The sequence below is a fragment of the Anguilla rostrata genome, chromosome 3 (assembly GCF_018555375.3).
Source record: "Anguilla rostrata isolate EN2019 chromosome 3, ASM1855537v3, whole genome shotgun sequence".
NCBI lineage: Eukaryota > Metazoa > Chordata > Actinopteri > Anguilliformes > Anguillidae > Anguilla > Anguilla rostrata.
In genome coordinates, this window is record NC_057935.1 from 24,792,311 (window position 1) to 24,819,007 (window position 26,697).

Consider the following 26,697-nt stretch of genomic DNA (forward strand, 5'->3'; position numbering starts at 1 on the left):
TCAACTAAATAAAAAAAGTATGTTTTCGATGGTTCTTACATATAGTCATTAAAGGCTTACTATTTTTAACATTTTTTTATATATTTTTATTTTTAATAACCATACTCAGCCATGTCTATGATGCACTGGCATTCTCTATCTCTGCGGACATTTGCCAAATCTATGCTCCTCTGCCTTGCACTTCTTCTTCTAAAATTTTGATTGGGATATTTCTGGGCGATGCTCTTTTCTGTGTAGAGGGGTGGGTGTGGCTACAGAGCCTGTAGGGAGGGATCAGGTTTCAGCAGAGCATTTGCAGCTAGCAACTGCAATGGTGGCAGTGAAGAAGCACAAGTAGCTACAGCAAAGTGAAACAAGCCGAAAGGGTTTGTTCAAAAACCAGTCAAACTTGGAATTAATTTTTTTCACAGCTATAAAAAAATGGAGATTTAAAAATAAAAACGGTTTAAAATAGATATAAAATATAAAAACTGAGGTGACTGGGTGGGGTGGAGGAGAAGCCTTTTTAGATTGTAAACACAGGACCACAGCAAGGCTAAAAATCCTACATAGTGTGCCTTTAAAAAAAAAAAGTGATTTTGATGTGCATTCAATTAGTTGAAAACCAAAAGATAAATGCAATGTATCAGTGACAGATCAAAAGAAGTGTGAGTGTGTGTTTGATCACATGTGCGTTTGTAAAAAGAGAAAATGCAGAGACTGTTTACTTTTTGAACACATAAAAGGAAATATATTTAAAAAAGTGTTCATACTGAAGAACTGCTTTATCATTAGCAGAGCAATTTACACAGGGCAGTCTGAAGTCAACAGTTTGTCATGTACATAGACTTTTTTGATACACAAACTGGTTCTTCATTTGCAAAGTGTTTCACTTTGCTCAACATGTGCACCCCTCCCCCCATTTGAAACAATTACACACAGAATAAAAATTGCTGTTTTCTTCCCCGTTGATTAAATTTAATTAAAACATTAATACTCTCAGACGACACGTTTCTGAAATGGTGAATCTGGAACAGTCTCTTCCCCCCCTTGTTCTTACGACAAATTAAATCGAGACAATTTTACAAACACATCTCACAACATGGCTGATAAAAATCGGTTCATTTAGAAAGTTGCCCAGAATGGAAGGGATGTGCATAGGTGTCATTCCCTCTTCTCTTCCCCCTCAGGTGAGTCGTTTTTCTTTTTTTTTTCTCTTTTCCAAATAAAAGGAATGTTCTCTGCTGTAGATAACAGTAGTCTGACACTGATAACACAGACAGCATGTAAGCTTTCAGAATGACCACATGCATGAGACCTCATTCAAATCTCTAAAACATTTATGTATTCATTTAGAGAGACAGTATCTACGCAGGGGGACGCATTAGCAATTGTGCAAACCAGGAAGCGCGCACACACACGCACACGCACGCGCACAAACACCCACATACGCACGCACAACAAAAAAAGCTTGTACTAAAAAAAGAAGGCTCTATCAAAGAAATTAAACGTGACCGTAGTGCTTTATGCTGTGGTTAACAAAAAAGGTTTAAATAAATAAAAGAACAAGTAAAGGATCAGGAAAGACACCGCAGTGTTTATGTGCTTTTCATCTTGTCTATAGAGGTGGTACCCACAGGCAGTAGTGCAGAGAGAGGTTACCTTCCCAATATGAAGCACAATACTCACAAAAACGAGGACACGGTTAAGGGCACAGTCCGACACATCTCTCTCTCTCACTCTTTCTCTCTCTCTCTCTCCATGCCCGATACTGCTCTTAGATACTGTCCCTTTAAAACCAAAAGTCTAGAAAAATGTTGTCTCCTAGCTATAAGGACATGACAATATTTAAATTTTTATACAACACTACGTCTAGGTAGTCTTTGGGGGGGAGGGGGGGCGGCAGGGGGGCGCGGAGTCTGAGTGTCTGAGGCTCTTCCAGGGAATTAAGTTCTGTAGAGATGCATCGCAAAGGAATGGCGCTGGACATGATGGACAGGGGCGGGGCCAGGGTGGAGAGTGGGCGGGGCTAGAAGGTGGGCAGGGCCAGGCCTAGTAGACCCAGGAAACGGGCACCCATTGGGCCGTCGTGCACACCAGGTCGATGGCCTCCTCGAGGTATCTGATGGTCTCGTCGATCTCGTTGTTGATGATGGTCTGGTCGAAGTAGTGCGCGTAGGTCTTCTGCAGGATCTCCGACTCCTTCTGCAGCCTCTGGAGTGACTCGTCCTTCAGGGCGGAGACGGGGAGAGATGGACAGGAGGGGCAGGGCTCAGTTAACAGCAGCTCAGGAGTCAGGAGAGCCCATTACCATCTCACCTGAGCACAGGAACCCCTTACAGAAATGGAATATACTACAAGAAAATGTAATATACGTGGACTTTTCTGAAAATAAAATATATATTTCACAGCAGTGAAATTAAAGAAAAAATAAATATTAATATCTGTAGTATAATATACTGTATATTGCAATATCTGTGTGACAATAATTTGTATTTTTGCCCATATATTTGTTAAGCGTTCACTGTATATTCATGCAGTATATTTAATTTCTGTAAGGGAACACTACTGAACACACAATCTTACACAAACCCCTTAGCACTCTAACACACTAAAAACATTAAATCCACGGGACATTCTACCCACCATATTCACAGGGATAAAAGAACACGCACACATACTGCAACATTAGGGACTGTGGACAGGGCAAGGGAGCACACCCCTCACCCCAGTGTTCTGCTTTCCTTAAAGACAGCCCAAAGCCAGACAACACCTGACGCATCCACCCTCACAGTGCAGAGTCTACCACACGCTGACAACCCCATCTCTTACCCAGAGGACTGGAGGTAGGGAGCGAGGGAGGGAGGGCGGGAGGGGAGACTGCGCGAGGTGGAGGTACGACCAACACGTAGCACTACTAAACACACGCGCACCCTTAAGCGCTGCAGCTGCGACTGACAGGCAGGGTTCGACGCTAAAGCTCTGCTGGCCTCTCCACTCATACTTACAGGAAGCTTTCTGCACCACCGGGGCAGCTGAGATTGAAGCAGTGAGAGGGAATGCAAATGAAACAGCGCTCATGCAAAACCACAAGAGTGGACAGGGTCAGTCATGCAATCAATGAATAAACACCAACAAATCAAAAAAAACAGAAAGGTCACAAGAAGCCGGGGATTGGATAATGCTGCAGGCAGGGGCAGAGCCTCCCGGTCCTGTTAGAACACTGATGTGATGGGCAGACCGCTTTCGATGGACGGCGATTATTGGTAATCAACTCACGATGAAGATTACATCCGGAGATTAAATCTCTACTAAAAAAAATGGAGTGCTTTTTTAACTCTGAAAACACTGACACAAGGTGCTTTTGCTTTCAGTTTGCACTGCTCAAACAACTCTGCTACTCTCCTTCAGATACTGTACAGTAACTTTTTGGGAGATATCTACTGGGTCGTGAAATTATTATGACAGAATAACCCCAGGTTTGCATCCCCCTTGCTCTCGCCAGAAGTCATTTATTGTCAATGGAGAGGGGGCGACTCACTTAAATCCTACTGCATTCTTCAAGATGGTGCCAACTAAACAAACTGCTCATAGTAATTGTCCTCGATGCTCTTGCTAGGTTAGCAAGTTCTTGTTTAGGTCAGTGGTACACAAACTATGGGTTGGCCAGCCAAACTTAGGTCATGGGGGATATCCATTTGGTTGTGATATTGTGAGTTACACACTTGCATGAAATAGGCTGTATGTAATATTCATTAATGTCATCTCTGTTTGCGAGTAATGCTAATAGAAAATAACTATAAATACTTTTAGTTTCATCTGACAGTGTATTTCATATGATCACGTAAATCCCTGCTGTAATGTTGACTGGGACGTCATTCCTACTGCACTCCATGAGATAGCGCCAATTTTACCTGATTACCTTGTTTATTGCTCATATAATGTAAGATAGTTAACAACTGTAGCTAATCGTGACAATCCAGTCTTTTCGTGCTTTTGATATTTTTTAAAATCGGTAACATTGTTGAAATATTGGCTGTATTGGAATATTATCTATTTTGTTTAATTTCCCAATGGGAAATGGATAAATGCCTGATACGTCCCCTTAAAAAGAGATTCATTGACAATTACTTTAATGTTAATGAGAAGAAATGTTTTGTTTTAACTTATGGCTTTCTGTCTGGCAGCTTTGAGCACTTCACCCATACTATGCTTCATGGAAAAAGGCCTAAATTCAACTATTCTTTTAACTGCCTGCTAGCATTGTGCTTTTATTTAATGTTAAGGTTTTAGAAACATGGCTATTGTCAGCTGTTTGACAATTATTTATTAGTTGTTATTAATGAAAATGACATCAGTTTGGGTCGTGAAAAGCATGGATTGATATTTTTGTGTCATGGCTAAAAGGTTTGTACACCCTTGCCTCAAAGACAAGATAGAAAGGTGACACAGAAACTTGATCACTCAAAATGTCCCTCAGTGCATAAAAAAGATGTAACAAGATAAGTTAAAAGCAATAACCATATCAGACTGAATTACATGCACATAATGCCATCTCATGAACCCAGTAAAACCTCCATCCCCACATCCAGTACTTTTTGAATGATGGGCACAGACAAATGTATCAAAAAAGGATTTAAATGCCTGCTCACTGTCTGACTTTGAAAAAATACACAGGCAATGCTGGTAAACACCTGGGTAAATGAGGGATAACAGGTATATGCAGAGCAGGGGCTACTACACAGGTGTGGCTCAGTCATTATGCAAATAACATCCCAGCATGCACAGGGTCATAAATAAGGGTTTCCCGTAATTATGGCTAATAAGGCTGCAGGAGGAGACCTCAGTAACTCTGAAACTGGGCCACATGTTTGGCGGGCGGTGCTTCAGTGGCCTAGACAGCTCAGGAGCCAGTCTTGAGCAATACCAGAGAGAGCGCTTTCCTATTCTGTAAACTAAGTGTGAGCTTCCTGTGACGTAGCGGTGTCATTTATCTTCTGCAGAATTGGTAAGCTCTTTTCTAAACGTAGTGCAAGGGCAAATGTAGCGGGGCCCAATACCCTATTAAGTGACTACTTTGTTGTTTCCATTTTTTGTGAATTTCATACATAGAATGGCCTATAACAGGACAACATTGCATTATTGTACAACTCAGCAGCACTAGTTTCTGTTATTCAGGGATCAAAGAGACAGGCTTTTACTAACAGCATGCACCACAAAGACAAGAGGATGCTGGGAGCACAGAAGAGACAGAATGAATATGAGCGTGTGTGGGCACAGGCGCTTTTGTAGAACCTCACCTCGTTGATGCCGGGGGTGATGGTCGGAGCCGCGATGAAGACGACATAGGGTGCAAACTCTGCTGTCCGCAGGACTTTCAGGGCCTGGAAATAAACAGACAAAAAGGTTCAGTAACTCACTTTGCTAAGACTAAACCAAGATCATTAATATGAGACTAAGCAAGGTCATCACTTCCTGATTGTCATTTTGAATTCAGACATAAACTTCCCCCAGCATAGAGATGAAAAGCTGCTTTATGGCAGTGTTTTTTTTTCTTTCTAAAAGGGTTTAATGTATGAAGACAGTCCAAAGCACAGGTGTCAGAATCCAGACTTGGAAGGCCATGGTCTGCTGGTTTTTGATGCGTATCAGAGATTCATTTAAAACACCGATTGGCTAAAGAGTAGACACACCATGTTCTCAAGGCCCTAATTGCCTGCCAAATGTGAAAGGAAACCTGAAAAACACAGACACTGTGGAGACATTGTGGCCCTCCAGAGTTTGGCACCCTTTGTCTAAAGTGTGTGTGTTAGGGGATGGAGGCCTCCCCAAAAATACATGAACATTTAACAGCTTATTTCCTTAACTTATATCCCTTTTGCCAGTAATCTTTACATCAGCAACAGAATTATGCAAAAGCAGTGCAATTCTACCATCTTTGAAAATGAGAAGGTCTGCAAACCAGAAAATAAAGTAAAAAGGATTATTGCCAAACTTATTCTCCTTGCCTTAATTGTTAATTGTTTCGCATCTTTTATAAGAGGAGCATGAGGGTGAATAGACAGAACGGGCCTCATTCACTAATCCTCTTAAATTATTCTTACTTTTGTTCGTAAAAATATTCCTATGAAAAACCAACATGGGATTCAAGACAGGTGCAGACCTTTGTTTTTGTGCATATCAAGGTGTATAAGATTATGAAGCTAACTGTTTGTAAATTTTATAGACAATCCTGTTCATGTGATTAGCATAAGGAAACAGCCATGAATAAGTACAGATAAGAAAAAAAAAAGACAAATGCCAAAATGTTCGTGGAAACGTTCTTACATACAGTTAACAATCAAATGTCATCGTACGCATGTTTCGTGAATGAGGCCCAATGTGAGGGAAAGGTTCCCTTTAATAGAACCCCTGGATAGGAGTCTCTCGTCAGGAACAGGCCGTACCTGCGGCTCCACGTCCAGTATGGAAATAAGGCCCTGCTCATGGATTTTGCGTATGGTCTCCAGCCGGGTGCCATACATGGCGTCTTCGTGGCTGCCGTACTCCAGGTAATCGTTGTTGGAGATGTCCTGCATCATTTGGTCGTGCGATACAAAGTAGTAGTTCTTCCCGTTCTCCTCATCCTTCTTTGGAGGTCTGGTTGTGTCTGCGAGAGGGAGGGACGGGTGTCAAGCTGGTTACGGCACGGCTGGATGGGTGGAGCTACAATACGCTATTGGGAGCACACCGAACCAATTATTAACTGTTGCTGTGGTCTTCCGATTTGTTCAAATCATCTGATTTGCTGAACCAGTGATTGACAGATTGGTGTAGCCCCACCCACAATGGAGTTCATGAAGCCTCACTCTTCCATCACTAGCATTAGCACACTGGGCCAGCAGAATCAATTAAGACAACTCTTGCAGAATATGGTTATTGGAATATATTGTTAATCTATTTACTTTTTGACAATATAATGACAATGTATTTCACAGCAGTGAAGTAAAAAAAAAATTGGACCGTTTCAAAGCGGCAGTAATTTCTATATTTCATAATGCATTGAGAAATTTAAATGTGCTGATAACATGTTTTAAATAATTCTATATATTCCATTTCCATAAAGCAATGCTACACAAGTGGAATTATGGGAATGGGAGATTCAACAGCATTGCCAACATAGCTAAATGGCCCACTGATACATTTTTTGGTTCATGATGCACAAGGGTGCCAGGCATTGAAAGCAAATCCTTTTGACAGGGTTTTGCTTTTCTCCATTCACTATTGTGAAAGTCTCACCGGCAGAAAGATCAGCCTATTTTATCAACTGAAAGATGAAAGGCAGGTTCTGAATTGCCAGTAAGAAAACCAACATATATCATATGACAAACCACATCTAAATATTTCATAGTTATCCTGTCATTTGGTTAAAATGGCGGAAACAATGCTGCTGAAGCTTGGCATAAAACCCAGACTGACAGTCAGACTTTTCAACAGTCTAATGTGAGAAGCCTGGTTTCGGACAGAGGAGATGCTAGGGCTAAGGGTCTTACGCGGAATGGGGTAGGCGAATCTGTCGGGGTGCTTCGTGATCAGCGTGTTCTTGATGTGTCTCCTGCCTACACCGTGGGCACCTGTGAGAGGGAGAGGTCAGTCAGGGGTCAGTCCTCCAGCGCTCCTGCTACCAGAAGCTCAGTCAAGCATGTATGAGCCCCATATGGAAACTGAATATACTGCAACATATTGAAATGATACATTTTGTCAAGCTATTATAAACACTTGGCAATATACAGTATGGACACATATAGAGCTTGCATTCAGATTAAAAAAAGAACTCTAAAAATATATTTATCACTATTAACATATTTATCATAATATAAATCTATTTATCAGTATCTACATATTTATCATTGGAATGCAAGATATTTAATTTTCTTAAGGGACTTACAGTAAGTCACGGTGTCACCTACCTAACAAGACTAGCGTTTTCCTCTTGAATGCCGGGAGCTTCACCACTTCTTCATACGTGACGAGATCTAGTTGATCGAACACTGGAAGGGAGGAGGAGGAAGTTGTGAATTCTCCGTGGGAGGAGAGGGAAAGGGCCAGAGCGTGTCAGCTGTGACCGGAAAATGACCATTGAAAAACCCAGTGACAAGGTCGCGATGGACAATGTGCAATGGCTTAACTGACAGAAATGGTGGCTTAAATGATGTGTGCGTGGGTGGGAGAGACGACCAGAATTTGGGCGTTTCAGAAACAGCAGAAGTGCAGAATGAAATCTGTACATGGCACATAAATCTGAAGGTTTTTTACTACGTAAGGCCTTAATCCAAAAGGGATTTTTATTCTTTTACAGAATTCCTTTAAGATGCTGCTTATTCTGATATCTCTTCTTATGCAACTTGATTGTGTGACATCTGTGAGAAACGAACACACTCTTTGACCGTGGGGGAGTGGAGGGATGGCGGGCTTTTTTGTGTAGCTGTGGGTTTTCTGTGAATTCAGTTTTTACTATTACTATTATTTTTTCACTCTCACTACCTATGAGAGAGACTACAATTCTGTATTAAGTAGAGCTACAATGGCCTGTCACACCAACAAATCAAAATGCCAGTCTCTCCAACAGCAACACAATAATTGTTTCAAACGAGCCAGTCACCGAACAGCATACTGTAGCTCCGCCCACATTTGCATAAAACCTTAGCGCTCCATCACTAACTGTTGCCTCGGTGCACACACGCCAGTAAATACTGTTGAATACGTGTTGAATATTTCTTGGCTGGAAAAATAGAGTTTAGGGATTCAATGCAGGTGTGAAACATCCGTCAGTGTCTGAGAACTGCAGGCATCAGCATAAAATCGCAAATATAAAATTTGGTTGGATATATTCCCAGACTGTCTACAATCAAAGTAAACTCTGAAAAAGGTTCTTTTGAAAGCAAAAAATAAACATTCTGCAATGCTACCTTGCCAAACCAAATTTAACTGATAAAAAATGTGGTTACTTATTTTTTTTTCGTAAGAGATGGATAATCATTGTTCCTGTGAAAATAAAGGCAAGAAAAATTATGGATTGGGGACAAAATGAAAGAAATGGTTTCTGGGAAACCCAAGAAACAGAAGTGAGTAAACTTGCCTATTACACAGAATACAGACTATTTCAGACCTCCATGATTTAACATTCCTACTGCACATGAAGTTCTGCCCTGAGACAAACAGTCAACTGCAATGTAGGTCTCTGGTCATTCAATCTTGTGTTCTGTTAAACTACTGTGTCAATCTAATGCCTCCAATACCCAGAAATCCCTGCTCCCTCCAAACTCTCACACTCCTTTAGGTAGATTATCTAACGTGCTGAATGTGATCTGATACACTCACTGCCACCCTTTTGGAGGGTTCGACAGTTTTCCAATGCTCAAGAGCAAGCAAGCAAAACTGCATGCAATGCTAGAAGCGGCGAGAAAAAAACTCTAGTGGTGTGGTTTTGGCTGGGCCGAACTTGGCAGAACTGGTTTGGTTCACAGAGCGAGCAAGGCCATTGTTTTTCCTGCTGTCTTGCTCAATGTATGACAATGGATGAGGGTGGTATGGGGAGAGAAAACCAAACCTTGACAGATCTATAAAAATAGCTGGGGCAAAGGGAGTGGGGAGGAGCACCAAAAGAAAATGAAATGAAATCACATGAATACCACAGCTTTCTCCTCACTGTTTCCTTTTGTCTTTATCTTCCATCACAACAGAGACAAAAGGGAAGAGGGTACTACAATGTTAATAAAACGTCTTCATGGCAAACACTCATATGGGCTACGGGAGAGGTTGAAACAAAGCAAATAAAAGCATCGTCACTCAGTGTTACTTACATGCAGAGAGGCCATTGGGAGGAAGACAGCATGTAAAATGGACAGGGGGGGAGGGGAGGGTCATTGAGATATGGGTCAGTTAATTTGGTCAACCAAAACACAACCGGAAAACAACACATACCTTATAAAGCTGCATTGTTAATAACAAGACACCCATAAACAACCAACACTAACGCGTGACATGAGCATGCTCGGTGAGCCAGAACGGAACCATTGTGAGGTGGTTCCGGTAGCAGGTGAAAGGAACATGAAGACATGCAGGCGTGTGCCAAAAAATGTCTCACAACTTAAAAAAACAAAAAAACAATGGCTGCTCCAAGTGACAACTGGCGTATTTTAATGAATGACTATTTTCAACAGTTTTGCGATGCATTTCCCTGAAATCAATATAGTGGTCGTTTAAAATGATAAAAATAAACAGTGCTGTGTGTGGATGAAAGTGGGGAAAAAACAGGCTAATACTGCAACAGTCACTAATGTGTGAATGCACATTTAACGTGAATGGACAGAGATCACTTAGTATGAGAAACCAGGTCTCAAATCTATTATGGCAAAACAAGAACAAAAAAAAAGTGTATCAGAGTGGAACTAAAATTGTTTAAAACACATCAATAACATAGATATCTTTGGTTGTCATGCATTTAAAATGTGCTAATGAAAACATGCAACATTTCAATCATCAAACATGTCTTTACTTGAAACCGTTTTTGCTTCGGTACGATGCTAAAACGTTCTAAAACATTATCAGTGCACAGCTGCGCGGTACATACATAAGGGATCAGCGAGCAAACAAGCAGTAAATGCCCTCAAGAAGAGAAGCAAAACACCTTCACCTTCCGCAAACCCAGCATTAAGGGCTCACAGAACAGGCTGATTTGTACGGGTACATCGGTAGACGGGATTATTGTGTAAAACAGATGTGCAGACAGGTAGCTAGGAGAGCGGAGGCTTCGAGAGCAGAGACAGGGCAGGGCCGGGCTGGGCCACAACCCCATTCACAATGGGGCCTTATCGAGCCCGACTGGAACTCCCGAAACCTGCGTGCAGTCCCGCCTGCCAGATTTCCCCAGCGGCCTGACATACCCCCACAGACACGTAGACACGCGCACACACACACAGAACTCAGCTTCACCCCACCCCACGATGCGCCATACACACGCGAACATCTTTACACAATTAAATTACCAAGGAAAAAACAAAACACAAAAAAAAAAGCACCGAATTGCGGCCACCTCTTCCCCTCCCTCCCCACTGTATCTCTCTTTAATCTCGTACAGGAAACTGGGGCAGCGGGCTCAGGGGGGATTAGTGCTTATCTGCCCTCCATCCAGCGCCTGGCATAAGGGCAGAGCTGGTCTCCCCAAGCTTCCTGGGCTCCGGGGCTGGGACATGGCGGAAGAACTCTGTTACCCACGTTTCCCCCAATGCCCCCCCATCGCCCACGCGACTACTCAGGCAGACAGACGCATCGGGGCCGAGCCTTAGCAAAGGGCTGTGTCAATGCTCCACTTACAGGCCCCCGGGCGCTCGAGGGAGGAAACGCGGACTGCGTGCTTTTATTTGTTTGACATTTTAAAAGACAATCCCGGCCAACGCAGGCTAACTGGAGCATACATTAAAAAGATTGAGGTTACCACAACCAAGTATAAGACTACCTGTTCTGCTCTCCCTCATAGCAAGCTGATGTAGCACACACAGCATAAGATTGCTGGAAAGAATACATAAGGAATGCACTCGATAGGTATCACGTTTTGATGGGCGTGGGGGTGATGGCATTTGTGGAAAATGGCCATTTCCTGTATGTGAAGGAAATCATTTCCTCTTTTCTGGAGGAAGGGAGACAATGATTTTGGACATTTTAATTATGATCATTTATCCATTAGGTGGATGTCTTCATTCTGCGGTTCATGTTTAACATGTAAAAAGAGAGAATTCTTACAAGAAAGGACAGTAAGAAGATGGAGTATCCCAGAAGCACTCAGGCAATATTGAACTCTGACATTTCTACCTGAAAGACCTTGTAGCATCCCTTTTTCCATTAAATTTATAGTGTTCAATAAGCCAATTACTTTTTTTCCAAATTCATGAATGGGAAAATAACAATTAACTTTGATGTACGTCTATCGTTTTTAAACACAGGAGGACCGACACAGCGTGTTTGTACTGACATACTGAACAGACACTTCAAGTTCACTTCTGAATGGCAGATCTACATGCCCATGCAAATTGCCATGCTGAAAATATAAATACCACATTCTGTAAAAGACAAATACCAAATCCAATAATGTAGACAGTATAAAAATGTTGTTTAATTCAAGACAAAAAACATATATTTTTAAAATTATTTTTAGAATATGATGTGTAGTTCCATGACATTCCATGAGCAAGAATCTGCGCTGCACTGGGGTACCATATAAATGCTACTGCTATCCTGTCCTAGCCAAAGAAAAACAGAGATAGGGTTTCCACACCTAAACTGAGGCAAAACAGGAAGGAAAACTTTCACAGCACTTCCTTCCCATTTTTGAGGGACAAGCCCCTGTCAGAGATGGGAGTGGGTGTGTATGACACACAGTTGTTTCAAAGTGGCTTTAATTAAACAGTCTCACACGCAGAGTGTGTAGCCACATTAGTGCTGTTCTCTGTTCTCCTCCCACAGACTGAGTCATTTACACACGAGGGAATTCTGGGCCTTCCACAATAAGCCTCAGGCAGTATTTCCTAAAATCAAGCCTGAGTTCCCACTTTATATGCCGGTTTTAGTTGCAACCATAACTGTGAACCTGTGAATTGTACGAAGCTGTTAACTGTTCTTAAGTATCACATTTAATGTCTATTAAAGGATGATTTACCCTCGTAAGGCCACATTCTGTCAGAAATAACTGCGTGACAAGAATAAATGTTCCATAGTCAGATTCCAGGAATTAGTCAGATTAACCAATGCGTTAATTTTATGTAATGTGTGATAAGTGACTCCTTTACAAAGAGGCTATTATTTTAACTTAGTCAATTATGCCGGAAATTATATTGTAAAATCAGGGGGGACAGGCCCTTAGTCTGTTAAGAAACAATAGCAAAAAAAAAAATAGTGGGTCTTAATTTTGGGAACCACTTGCTTTGGGAAACTAGATATCCTGCAAGGTGTCAATGACACCAGACATAATGGCTATCAACACAAACATGACCGCTTCTGTTTCTGTGCATTTAGATGCACCATATATAGGCATATATGTATGCACCATATATAGGCATCTGCTATAACTCCTTAATCATCATTCAACACAGAATATCACCAAATGCCTGTTGAGTTATTAATTTATTGCATGGCATTCTGTAACCCACCAGAATGTTTTGCTACTGTTAACAGTTGAAATAGCTGTTGTACCCACTCTTACTATTCTCAATTTTGAGTATGATCATATTCCTGGATTCACAAAATTATTTTAAAATCATCTCTTTGATCATACTTCATTAACTGAATAACAATAGAGATTGTGAAGTTGGACAGGCAAACAGATTATTTGTACAGGGTTCAGTCAAAGCTCCAGCCTCCAACCTGGATGCCACAATTTTCAGTCCACTCCTTTTCCTGTTTCTTGGATTTTTTTTTTCAGTTTTAAAAAGCTTTAGGATCGTTCGACTGAATCCACAACAACTTAAGTCTGGTTTGCGTATGCCCTAAAACTGGTAAGATTCGCTTGACTGAGTATAGGGGAGAGTTGCGGTGGAGCGACCTAAATTTTAAAGCAGTCCCTCTTTTAGCATCACAGCCGTATAAGTTACTATTAGAGTACCACCTGATCATATATACATAATCAACTTCCAAATGATGGCCACAGCCCTGTGCAAGAGTTCGAAACCTGGCTCTTTTACCCAAACATCCTCTCTGCAGTAAACAACAGCAGGGATTCCAAAGGGAGAGGGGACGTGGACGAGTAACTCGCTCTGTCTCTCACTCACTAGCAAGGACAGAATGTATTGCCAGTCAGGGTCAGCGCTCTACACTGGGCCATCATAACTCGACACCAAGACCACCCCCGCGCGCACCCCCTGCAGGATCTGGCTTGGATGGCGGTGGCGAGGAGAGGACCGGAGGAAGGCCTTTCCTCCAGCGCGAGGCCCTGGCCATCTTACCTGCATTGTGCTTCGCTAGGTATTTGTCTTTGTACTGTTTCTTCTTCTTGCCAAACCAGGTACAGCTGGCCTGCTGCTCTTGCTTAGTTTTCTCCATGGCTATACAGGCCACGCGCCTGCAAGACACAAAACAATGATGAGTTACGTTATGCAGGTGAGAATGCTAGAAGGGCAGCGGGGAAAAACTATAGTCGCATTTGTAAATATGACCAACTTGAAATGCGATTTACTTCAGTTGCAAAACCAGTTTTAAAACAATTTATCTTACAGCAAAACACTGCAGGATTTGGTGCTGATATTCTGTGATTAAGTGGTCGGGTCACATGTTTTTACTGTGAGAGGTTAAAGAAGCAGCGAGTGGGATGTGAATTTCCTTATGACTGAAATATTTTCTGATATCTATCCACACCACTTAGTGTTTGCATTAAGCATATCATGGATGTCTGTGTGAATGGCATATATTAACCCTTCACTATTGCTCACACAAGTAATTTGGACAGGAGGTGTTATTACTGGACTGTGGCAAAATGGTGTCTGAGAAAAAACATATTCATCACATTCCTTCACACATATAGACCAACAATTTTCCTCACACACTGTGTTTCACACACACACAAACACACACACAGACACCTATCCAACAATATAACATTCAATTTGTTATTCAATTATCTTACTAATATAATACATCAAATTGTATTGTTTTTGCATCTCAGTGGCCATCCCCTTCCTTCTCCCATATCTCCCCTCTCATTATTTCCAATGCTCATTAAAGGGGCCTTTGTACCCAGTTTGTTTCTGTGTCCTATTTTCCAGCCCCCGAGGCCTTGAATGGGAAGGGAGGATTCGGGAGAACCAAATATAACCAGATACAGCTAGCTGGCAAAGAAGACATGTATTTATTTTCCTACCTGATGAGTTGATTTAAATATAAAAATGTAAACAAAGGACTAGGTATAATTGCCCGGCGACCTGGCAACCAATCATCAAAATATTGACTGATGCCACCATGACCAACCAGAGCAATAGAATTCATCAGTTATATTACCAGTTTTCAGACTCTTATAGAAACTCTTCAGAACGTATGCCATCTCTGAGACCATAAGCAACCTGAACAGAAGCGCCAGCTGTTGCAGTCTTCTCCTGAGCGAATGTTAAATCTGTCTGAGAACTGCATTCCTGACTCTGCCTGGTGTTTTCTCTGGCTGCCGTCTGAGTCTCTCCCCTGGTTCCTCCTGGTGCTCCAGTGCATTCTGGGACGAACCCCCGGCGTTTGCCCTCACCACTCCTGCAGCTCGGGGGAAGGGATGAGGCCCGCCGTGCCGTTCTTGGTGTTCTCCAGCTTCCCCTGCCACCAGTTGTGGTCATCCTTGCTTATGATCTGGATGATGTCGCCCACCCTGAAGCGAATGCCCGCCTCTTTGCAGGGGATGAGGTCATCCTTGGCCGGGTCGTACTCAAACTGTGCTCTGACGTAGATCTGAGAGGATGAAATGCACACGGGTCAGAGCTGCCCCTTGGGGGGGATGGGGACAAGGTGCTGATGGGTTAGAGTGAGAGAGAGAGCTAGAGAAAGGGAGGGAGAGAGAGAGAGAGAGAGAGAGAGAGAGAGGGAAAGAGAGAGAGAGAGAGAGAGAGATAACAGAACAGAGCCAATTTTCCCAATGCATGGGAGTACAGAAGATTCCTGGTGAATTGGAAATGGATTTGCGGAGAGGAGGGGTGTGTGTTGGTGCAGGTAGGCAGAGAGTGTTCAGCCAATAAGACTGTAGTGTTTGTAAACGGGGATCAGCAGAACCCCCATGGAATTCCGTGGCCATGTTAGAGGCCTGCTTCCACAAAGGTTCCTGTTAACACATTATACAGCTCCTTTTGAACCCCTTTTTAGAGAAGCGAATTTAGAGTCCAGACAGCATGATGTTTTTTCAGATGAGCAGAAGTATGGCACAGGTATTATTCTAACAGGGGCGGCTATATATACATATACACTTAAAATGTCTATGAACTTTCAATACAACAGGTAAAACAATATGGGGCAGGGAAACTAACTCATGTGGAACGCTGTCTAGCACAACAGCACGGTAGCTACATCTATGGTATTGTTCTGCAAATCTTACCTTGTGGGACATTTTATCCTTGATTGTAGGTCTGGAGATCTAGGATTTGAAAGTATCACACACATCATGCAGTGAAAGAGTAGCCTGCTGTTAACATGAGTGCGGTGGGGGTGGGGTGAGTGAGGGGGGGGTGGTGGGGGAGGTTGAGCAAAATGGAGACTGCCCGGAGGCTAACTCTACAGCCATGTCTGAGGGGATGTTATGACAAAGGCAAACACAAGCTCGGCTCGGGCGTCAAGCACATCGGCGTAAGCCAACACTTGTGTCCAGAGCGGTGAGTCGCTTCGTCTCTTTTCTGAATGTTTTCTTTTTCTCTGAATTGAGTTAAACATCAAACTTAAGCCTTTTCCCTGGGGTGACAAAATGGCAAGCTCCCACAAAGAGGGACATGCAGTTTAAACTGGGCCAAAGCGCCCTCTACTGGCTTTTTATTTTAACAAGCTTTGGCTGGCTAAGAGACACTTTTTTTCTCCTTATACTACTACATTTCACAAAAGGTGAAAAAGTTTGCCCAGGTAAACTGTTTGATTACACAGTAAACATGTTCATGTAAACCACTGAAGGGAGAGACAGCAGATTAGGCTGTGAAATTCAAATAATATAAAATGTTGGATTTAGGTTTTGTTAATTGCACTGTTGCTGTACTGGATAAGTTTAACAGCGAAGAAAACTGCAGAGATGAGACTGTTGTGAAATGATTTTTTTCAGGTTTTTACCAGATTAATCAGAGAATATTGATTTTCAGACCCTAAATGTCTCCAGGACCACTAATACTTGGCTTTAATGCTGAATAATTTCTCCTGTTATCTGCAGTGAAACAGTTAACAACTGGCCTTCGTGTGTGCTTATGGCATACCTTCGATGAACACATTTAATTCAGAAAAATCTGTGATTCCTGATTAATTAGGACATATTCCTGTACAACTGTAATAATTACAGCTCTATAACCTGGAGGTGAAAAATAACCTGCCCCGACCACTGATAAATAATGCCTGTGCCAGTCAAATTCTGGGATTCTCACCATGAACAATTTGATATACGAAATATGCAGCGAAAATGCTTCCAGACAGAAAACAGCCATTACTGTGAGTTTAATAAACTCACTGTTGGTGATGCTGATTGGTGATTCAGAGGATGGAGGGGAGGAGTGTACAGTGTGTGTACAGGGGTGCCAGATGCCACCCAGACCCCTAACATGGCAGGGGCAGGGGAGCGAGGGAGCAGTGGAGAGCAGGGATGTGGGGTGGGGGTGTGCAGGAATTCTGGTGGTCTGAGTTAATTTCTTTAGCAAGGTGGAGAAGCAGCTGGGGACACAGGCTGACAATCTGACTCTACACCCCTTCTTAAAACAATGTACCTATCTCAATATGGTGTGGAAAGGAATTTGCATGTCTGCTATTTTGAAGAACAGCCAAATTAAGAGGGGTACACTGCTGAAGAATTATGATCACAGGAATATGCAGGAATTCTGTTTTGAATCCCTTCTTCAAAAAGGCAGAAGAAAAACTACTGGGGACAGACTGAAAACCCAACTGTAAATCCCCATTTTAAACAGCGTCTACCCCTCTTGACAAAGCACAGAAATGTGAGTGCATACCCACTGTTTTGAAAACCAGCCAAATTGAGAGTGCAATTCAAACAAATTAATGGAGAAATCAGGAAAGGGACCGCCAAGCGATAGCTGACTGAAAGATAGCTATACCTCCAACTGCCTAGTCTCAACTCCCCCATTAGCCCCACAGAGAACAGGCCTTAGGAAAAGCCTCTCTGAAGGCTCAAAGGCCCAGATCCCAGGCCTAGCTGGAGCTGCTTTATTATCAGTATGGATGTTTGTAACTCGGTGACTTCCATTCATGTGCACCTGTGGAGAAGCCAAAGCATCCCTCTGTTTGTGCAGTTGAAATGCTCACACAAACAGTGCAGATCCTCTTATTAAACTCACGCTGTGGATTCAGACATCAGCCTCTCCCCAGACTGCATAAACAACCTTTGTTAGCAAATAATGGAGAAAACAAACAGGGGGATGTGTTCTTCAAGGTCTGCGTTAATAAGCTGTGTCTGTTCATGGGAGTGAGATGCCGGATGCTGGAAGACAAACACGCACACACACACACACACACACACACACACACACCAAACATGCACGCGCACAAAGACACACACGCGTACACACACTTGCTAATATAGCATATGCACGTGTATACACAGATATATTCATGCACAGGTATACACACACACATACTGTATACACATATACACACACACACACACACACACACACATATACACAGGCTCGTTTGATGGCGTAGAGGGGTAGAGGGGTGCCACTAAAAGGTACAGTGGGCCCCGTCGGTAGGGGTTTAGAGCTCTATTCACCTGTCGTCCTTTTGGCTGGATAGTAGCCGGCAGGTCCTGCAAAGGAAAGGCCAGCGGTGACAGAGAGATCGGCCGTTAAGTGGGAGGGAAGAACGGTCAGAGCAAACAAGATCAAACAAGAATGATTCCACACAAAAGTTTATCACGCAGTGGTGCCTCGCAAACATCTGTAACACACTAAAACCAGGCTTTCAGACAGTGGGAGGGGGGAGAAAAAGATCCCAAAATGCTTCAGGCAGGCTGTGTTTAGATGAAACACCGCTGCTGCTGGAGCTCGGCCTCCTCGCAGCGAAGCAAGCTGAAGCAGAGAGCAGGCAAGCGTCCTCAGCGCCACACCGAGTCAACACTGCGTTTGCGGGCCCCGCCTCCTCACAAGCTCCGCCCCGGGGGCGGGGCCTCCCAGCCCCTTCCCCCGGAGCTCTCATGCTCAGTCGGTTAGGATTAAGTTGGGGGGTAAGCCTCCACTACAGCCATGCTACGTACAGCGCTTCGCTTCGGGCTCTGGGCTGAGGTAACTGCGCGGGATTTGCTCTGATCCGCTGGATGGTGCTGGGATGTGTGTCTCTGATGAGTGTGTTTTCATGGGGGGCTTAAACGAGTGCGCCTCTTAGCGTTTTGTAGGTAAAAAGCCCGTAGAGGAGCGTGTGCGTGCAGGGTTAAAGTCGGCCTGCCGGGGTGTTTCCGACAGGAGTCGATGCGAGCGAGAGGCTGATCAGGGGCATTAGGGGAAGATCAGAAAGAAGAATCCCATCAGGTTATGGAAAAAAAAGAGAATACCCCAGAAAATCTCAAGTAACAGCTGTATCCCGCTATAATCTCATAAGCTGCCAAATGCGCGTGGGCGTGTCTGCATGTGGGCTTCCGTCTGTATGTGTGTGTGTGTGTGTGTGTGTGGGCTGTGTCTGAGTACCGAAAGGGGCTATAGAATGCATGGGTCACAGCAGCAGAGAGCACACCAATTTGAGAACTGAGATAGCGGAAGCTAGGATCATTTATGTTCAAAGCTCTCGTTCTCTTCAGGAGGGCCGGCTCTTCCCCGAGTTGCGGCGGCGGGGGGCTTAATCACGCGTCACCTCGTCGTCCGTCTTCGATTCCGAACCATCTCATTTTCAGCCCAAATTGTCGATGCAAACAACTGCGTGTTTGAGGTGCGATCACCCTTCCATTAAGGTGAGAGAATCAATGTGTAATCAACACTGGTAAACTGAACCCAAAAGGGAGCCTGATTGACACCTGGTATAGACATACATAACTAAGAGATAATCAGAAATAATCAGCGATCACCATGGGGGAAGAATAACTGTCTCAACTGGGGAAGAATAAGTATCCCAATTGGGGTGGGAAGGGGGGGGGTGGTTCTGGGTACAAGTTGGGGAATCATGGGAGTCCTTACCAAGATAGAACTGTTAATGCTGGAGTGGCCGTTAGCGGGTGACTGTCTGGAGGTGGGAGGGGACTCTTTCTGAAATAGGACACAGAGTTCAGCCAATCACAGCCACCGAGCTCTTCGCACTGAAACACAGGAGACGTGAGAGAGAGAGAAACGCCGACAGCGGCCTACCCAGGGGGACCAAGCGGGGGAAAACAACAGTTCAACAATTCAATACCAGGGGGAGGGGAAAATGGAGGAAACGAGGCAGGAAAACTATTCTCTATCATGGGCCTATACTTATACCACACAGCAAGGATAAATCACAAATACATACATAACAGGAAACGACATCAAAAACCGCTGGTTCTGTGATGTTAACCAGCTGCACTTATCCTTATAAACTTATCCCTTATAAGGTTCGTATCCTTCTTATTTTAAAATTTTTTAAATAAATGGTGATTTGACATTTTGAGGCTGTTGAAAAGGGTACCGCTTGTACTGTAATTTCTTTTCTCACCACTGGGTGGGATCTGGTCATGCTAATCGCTGATATTTTTCACACCTTTTTCAGCAAGAATACTTCTTGTGCTAATATTTTGTGCTTTTCTTTTGGGGGGTTTCAGTACAATCAGTCAAAAACTCTGTGAACAATCAATAAACAACAGACAAAACCATTTGCACCTCAAACAATGAAAGGACCAAAAACAGCAATACACAAATCCATCGGTAGTAAATTACAAACACAAAAACCAGACCTCTATCGGATCTGCTTTAACACTGGGTAAAAAACCATAGGATGATTAAAAGAGAGAGACTGTTATTTGAGGCTCAGACAGACACACAGGACTACCTTTAGCTACCAGCACGAGCTCCAGGAGGAGCAGAAAGCTCTATTAGGCCGGAAACGGGCGAGAGTGCGACCCTACGGTCGAGATTGTGATTGGCAGGTTTCGAGCGAGGGAACAGCAGGCCTCCTAACGGGACAGCTCTCGTGGGGGGACCTGTCGGCAGGGGTCGTCCTAGAACAGGTTGGGCCCGTTCTCTGACTGTTCCGGTATCTTGGTTGTGAAATTGGTGTGCAGCGTCTGACCCTGTCTGTCTGGTCAGGACAGAAACCCCACCCGTGGGGGGGGGGAGTGGGGGAGGAGGAAGCGTTACGACAGCCACCAGCAGGCAGTTAGTCAAAGGGCTATGAAGGCGGGAGGGGGAGGGGATGTCCACCACGACAAGGGACTCCAAACACAAGACCACGAAAAAGGAAGGAGGACCTAACGGAGGGGGGTGGGGCTGGAGGGGTTGGAGAAATGGGCGGGGCCAGGCCCGTTACCTCACAGGACGAAGACTGCGTGCGGTAGCTGGGGACAATTTTGAAGGTGATACTGCCCCGCATTTCCCTCTGTGGAAACAAAAAAACGGTATTAGTTGGCATTCGCAAACACACCAACTTTTATTGTTTGCACACGTAAAATGTTTTTTCTCTGTATTTATGAGATACTACATGTAATGAAGGCATAGGGGAAACCTTGATACAGTTTAGAAAAAATGAATTAGCTAATGAAGGACTTTTTATAATGGCTTGTAGTGCATGCTGGTGTACTATGTATATTTAAAACATGTTTCCCACAGTGTGCTCAACAGAATGTCCACGCCGGACCACCTCACCAACATCTTTTGCAGCTGCTCCACTGTTTGGTTAGCTACGCTGATCCCGTTGATTTCCCTAATTTCATCTCCAACGTGCAGCGTTCCTGGAGAGAGGGAAGAGAACAGCCCATTTTACAACAAGGCAATGGTAGCAGAAGTAAAACAAAATCAGATGGAGGGACACAAATTCTGTAAACGAGTTCATTTTGACATCACTTTCAAAATTGGGGACGATACTGAGTTCACAAAGCAGGATTACTCAGTTAGCAACAGTACTGAGTAAAACCCTGAACCCTCCCAAATCTGGAACATGGACTGAAGTAAAAAGGGCTGTTTCCGATTCTACTCATCCCAGTAACCAAGCTAACTCTGTAATCCTGCTGAGAAATAACCCCCTGAACTACCGTAATTCTCAATATGTTCCTACTGCTGCTGGCTGTGTGTGAGCAAAATAGAAGATGGCATGTCAGAGACAGTGCCCTGCAACCTTCACAGCGACTATGCTGGGTCTGGAGGGAGTGGAGAGTGGGGTGGAGAGGGGAAGGGTAAGTGTTTTTGGGTGGTGCTGGTGGTAGGTTGGTTTTGGGGGGGATGGTGCCAGGTACCTTGTCTGTGGATCATGCCCCCGTGCATAATTCGGGCCACGATGCAGTGATTTAGGTCATTCATCTTCAGAGTGATGCCCTGGGCGAGAGCAGAGAAACAGAATTAAGGTACTTGCACACATACAGGACCAGGTCATCCTGAGGGGCGTGGGCCTGGACAGCAACACCTGGAGCTACACATACAGGGCATCCAATCACAAAACAGCAACTCCACATGAAGATCGACCAATCGGAAAACAGAAACACTACGTAAAGATCAGACAATCACAAACGACACAGCAGCTCAGGATGCCATTACTGCAGCAAAGGCAGATTGAATGAGCATCCATGTATTAACAACAGTGTATGCAGGTGGTGTGAATATGAATGTGGGTGCATCTGTGTGTGTGTGTGTGTGTGTGTGTGTGTGAACTTGTAATACTATCTTTGTGAGAACCAAATGTCCTCACAAGGATAGAAAGATGAGGAAAATTACACTTCAAGAGGCTATTTTAGGGTTAGGGGTTAGGGTTACAATTAAGTTAACGTTAGGGTTAAGGTTGGGCATGTAGTGGTTGGGGTTAGGGTTAGGGTTAGAGGTTACAGAAAGAATGTAGTCAATGGGAAGTCCTCAGAAGTATAGCAGTACAGGACTGTGTGTGTGTGGTTATTCTCTGCGGATGTAACTGAGTATGTATAAATCTAAGTGTGAACACGTTACAGTGTGTAAGTGTACGTGTGAACGTGTTGCGTCTGGGTGCGTATGTGAATGCATGCGTGTCAGAGTATGGCTTTACGAGAGTATGCAAATGTCTCAGACGGCCTGTGTTACCATGGGCTCGTCCGTGTTCTTCTGAAACTGGACCAGTCGCACCCGGGTCACGTTCTCCAGGTCCATGTCTCCATTGGCGCTCTCGGGCGAGTCTCCGTTCAGGTAGGGCGAGGTGGGCGGCGGCGTGACCCGCAGAGCTTCGTCGCTGTACACCTCGTGTGCCACCACATCATGGGTCTGCAGTAAGGCCTGGGGACCCACGAAAGCACCCTTTATTCTACACTGTCCCACAGCACGGAGACTACAGAACCACGCTGCGTATTAACATTATTGTTATTACTGCACGGCCAAACCCCAGAATTAGTTACTCTGATGGCACTGCGCGACTGACAGACTGACTAGCACTCATGTACGCACGCACACAGAGAGTGCACGCACGGAAGCGCACATACACATATCTAGACATCGCTCACTCACACATGCCCAGACATCAATCGTACGCACGTATCTCAGAAACTCGCAGCCCTGTGCCTTCTGAGACAACTCATTCAGGGTGAAGGGAGGACACTGAGGTGAGCGACGGGGAAAAGGGAAGCGAACGCGCATTAGCATGTAGAAACCCAAATAAGGCAGTACAGAAGGAAACCTCGGCGTGAACCTCCCAGAGCGGCGGGATTCCTCCCGCGCTCTGGCGCAGGGGAGGGGTGAGACGGGAACGCAGACGCCCCGCCGTCTCCAGTCAAAACTGGGCCTTCGTCGCAGGCAAGAAACTAGGCATTTCATTCAGAAGGCGGCTTCTTCTGCAGCAGCAGACGGAGAACTCAAAAGCCCTGCAGACTGGCTAAGCACACCTGTGCTGCGCTTTTTACTAATGAGAGAGTTTGTAACTGCGTCTCCACAGTGAAAAACACCAGCAGACCAGCTTGGAATGCGCATTCTGTGGGACCTGCTAATGAGCAAGGGGGCTTTCTTTGTTATCACAGTGCAAGGAAATGCCAGGGGCTCAGACAACGCAGCAGAACGGTTTGCAACTGCCCTTGGTCCAATACTGGATATACAGGTAGGGAAATTTCAACAGAAAACAGCATTAGGTGAGACACGGTGATGCTGCGTGTAGGTCCAAACTGAACTGGGTTAAAATTACATTTCAATTAAGCTGATTGAAGAAATGAAAAACAACATCAGTTCACAGATCAAAAAAGGCCATAATAATGCCTCTTTTCTAATTGCTTGTAATGTTCTGTAATGATTTAAAAAAAAAATAGAATTACAATTTGATATATTCCCTGAATTGTCAATGGAATCAACCCAAGCCCCGCTAGCAACAATAAATAAATAAATAAAGAACTTCTCACACAATTTCCTACTGCACTCAACTCCACTTAGACTTAAACTCTTTCAGTCTGTGAGGAGCACAGGTCATCCACAAATGTCCTCCGTCGCACTCTATTTTGGGCCACTTTCTCAATTTCCTTCTGTCAACTTCAGCCAGACAGTAAACAGAGTCCTCCACCCGTCTATCGATTCACATCCGCCCGCCCTTTCATACCGCTCCGTCAGCACCTTTAGCACAGAGAGTCCAGATCACAGGGGGCTGGCCTACGGGGAATGACTGACGTAGGAAAGGAAGTATCAATCAAAAGAGTGACAGTTGTCTCCTGACATCCCCCACCCCCCCAACTTCTCATATGCGTTCCCAAGTTTTAAATCTCTGTTTAAAAACACATTATTTCATACTGGCTTTCAGTTCATTTTTCTTTCATCTCCCATTTCAGCTTTTCATTTTTATTCTTTTATATTTGTATCTTTGTGAGCCTTATGTATATTTTAATTAACTCAGTTGTTACTTCGTCTTCATAGGATGACATGTATTTGCAGATTCCAATACGTTTTAATAGCGTCTGCCACTGTGTGCTTGTGGAAAGCATGATAAGAAAGGTACTGTATAAATAAAGCTATTATTCTTGTAATTCAAAATCAAAATATTATTATTTGTATTATTCTCTCCCACCCCCCACTCAAGAAATCTGCCAGCAGAGAATCTAATTACTGAAAATGCATTCTGGGTCATTTTTTCCCTGCTCACCATGAAATGAGGTTGTGTGAGGATCCGCCTCAGCTCTTTAGCGTCAGTGTTCTCAGGGTAGCAGGAAATCTCTTCCAGTACCTGCAGGAGACAGGGAGGGGAATGAGGTCAGGCTTTCCACCCTCCACGGCAGCCCCTAGCGCATGCTAACGTGCTAATGTACTAACATCGCGATGAACCGGCAGCGCAGGCAGCCAACACACAGCTCATGCTGCCGAGCAACCCTCAGCTATGGCAACGGAGACCACTGCCACACTTCTTTTTCTTCTGTCGTCGAATGATAACCCACATTGCCTCACAGCCACCGAACTCTCTGTCACTTGTGATTTAGCACAGTGCTGTATCACACACATGTACCTGAGTACCGATGGGTGGTGGGAGGGGGGGGGGGGGTCGATAGGAGGAAACCAAATCTTACGTCAGTCCCACTTCTCGCGAACTTCACACAGACCTGTCCAGAAGCCTGCATGAACTTCCCTTTATTTTTATACTTGGATGTCTTGACAATATGTCCAAGAGAGCCAATCCACACCAGTATAAGACAACAGATGATACGATTAAGACAAATAATATAACAGCTGGTGACAATGAATCTTCTTCGATGCCTGTTACAATACCAAAATACATTAAAAAGAGAGAGAGAGAGACAATGACAAGTTAAAAGTTTTGAAAATGTCTTCGGCTTACATATTCCAGATGTTTCAAAGCTGTGCTCGCTCCATCTTCGGTGGAATTCTTCACGAGAAGACACAGGAGAGTTACACACTGTACTGCTAGTCTCTACAAGAGGGTCATACTCAATCTGTTACAACTCCCCAAGGGGCAGGGCTTTCACCACAACCATCAGCCAATCAAAGAGGATCAGTGAAGGGTTATCCTTATGCCCTGCCCACTTCCAGTTGGCCCAAGGTATTAAAAAACAGAGCTCAGGAAAGGATAATTTTAAAGCATTGCAGTATTGCTAGTGATTGTCAGTAAAGCATAGAGATGCAAAGAATAAGTTACTCTAAGAGATGGCCTTTTGATTGCTATCAGGATTGGACATGTTTTTCATGGTGTCATCATCACGGGGATGTGGCCTGATATACCAATCACGGGTGGGAAAACAGCACCACACAGGTATGACTCTTTAATGAAATGGTACCTCACTGTTCCAGATGTAATGGAGCAACCAGGCATAAAATGCCAGTACAGAGGTAAAATTCCATTGGGTAAAGGACGGGTTAATGAAAGGAATATGAGCCTATGGGAACCCCCGACCTGAACAGCGCCACCCTGGCTGCAGAGATCTACAATGGGGAGGGGGGTGATGATTGCCGTCTTCTGCCTGTGGATGAGTTTCAATCAGACCTGGGTCAAATCAGTATTACTAAATTTGTAAACGATTGCAGAACATTAAGTTTATTTTACCATGTCTGGAGAACAGAGAAAAACATACGAAAGAAGAATTTTGTTCTAAATATTGTTAAAATATTTCCCCTTTAGAACTGTTGGAAAATATTTTCAGAGTTTATGATGACCTGTTGGTTTTACAGTGACAGGTCTAGAGGCATCACTGAATTCTAGTACAGCATGAAGTAGCTTGTGCAGTGATGTTCTGTCTCCATAGGCTGTCCATACGAACACATTTGTTCTATGCCATTTATTTACAATGAACCTTTTCTGGGGCCTATGTATAAAAAGTGCTATCATTTCTTAATGGTGAAATGGAAATATATAAAAACACCGTTTATTAAAAGCCAATAACCTTAACTTCAAACATATTTGAATTGTTTCATTACAAATGTAAAA

The 26,697-nt window shown here is 43.9% G+C and overlaps 1 protein-coding gene across 18 annotated transcripts in view; it reads right to left on the reverse strand.

Annotated features, from left to right (window-relative positions):
• Positions 1-702: 702 nt before the first annotated feature.
• The window catches only part of LOC135250545 (peripheral plasma membrane protein CASK), a 159,194-nt gene continuing 133,199 nt past the window's right edge, over positions 703-26,697 (reverse strand). For 3 of the 18 annotated variants that reach the window (XM_064326931.1, XM_064326930.1, XM_064326933.1), the window contains 16 exons: positions 25,594-25,641; positions 24,907-24,987; positions 22,881-23,069; positions 22,070-22,148; positions 21,483-21,568; positions 21,148-21,216; positions 19,842-19,910; positions 18,449-18,484; positions 16,073-16,111; positions 15,239-15,435; positions 13,956-14,071; positions 7,929-8,009; positions 7,512-7,592; positions 6,426-6,628; positions 5,280-5,363; positions 703-2,208 (listed from right to left, as the gene is read on the reverse strand). In XM_064326931.1, the coding sequence (XP_064183001.1) occupies positions 2,032-2,208; positions 5,280-5,363; positions 6,426-6,628; positions 7,512-7,592; positions 7,929-8,009; positions 13,956-14,071; positions 15,239-15,435; positions 16,073-16,111; positions 18,449-18,484; positions 19,842-19,910; positions 21,148-21,216; positions 21,483-21,568; positions 22,070-22,148; positions 22,881-23,069; positions 24,907-24,987; positions 25,594-25,641 (1,635 nt within the window). In that variant the 3' untranslated portion in view covers positions 703-2,031. The remainder of the gene's footprint in view (positions 2,209-5,279; positions 5,364-6,425; positions 6,629-7,511; positions 7,593-7,928; positions 8,010-13,955; positions 14,072-15,238; positions 15,436-16,072; positions 16,112-18,448; positions 18,485-19,841; positions 19,911-21,147; positions 21,217-21,482; positions 21,569-22,069; positions 22,149-22,880; positions 23,070-24,906; positions 24,988-25,593; positions 25,642-26,697) is intronic. The other 15 variants (XM_064326936.1, XM_064326935.1, XM_064326937.1 and 12 more) reach the window with 10 other exon arrangements.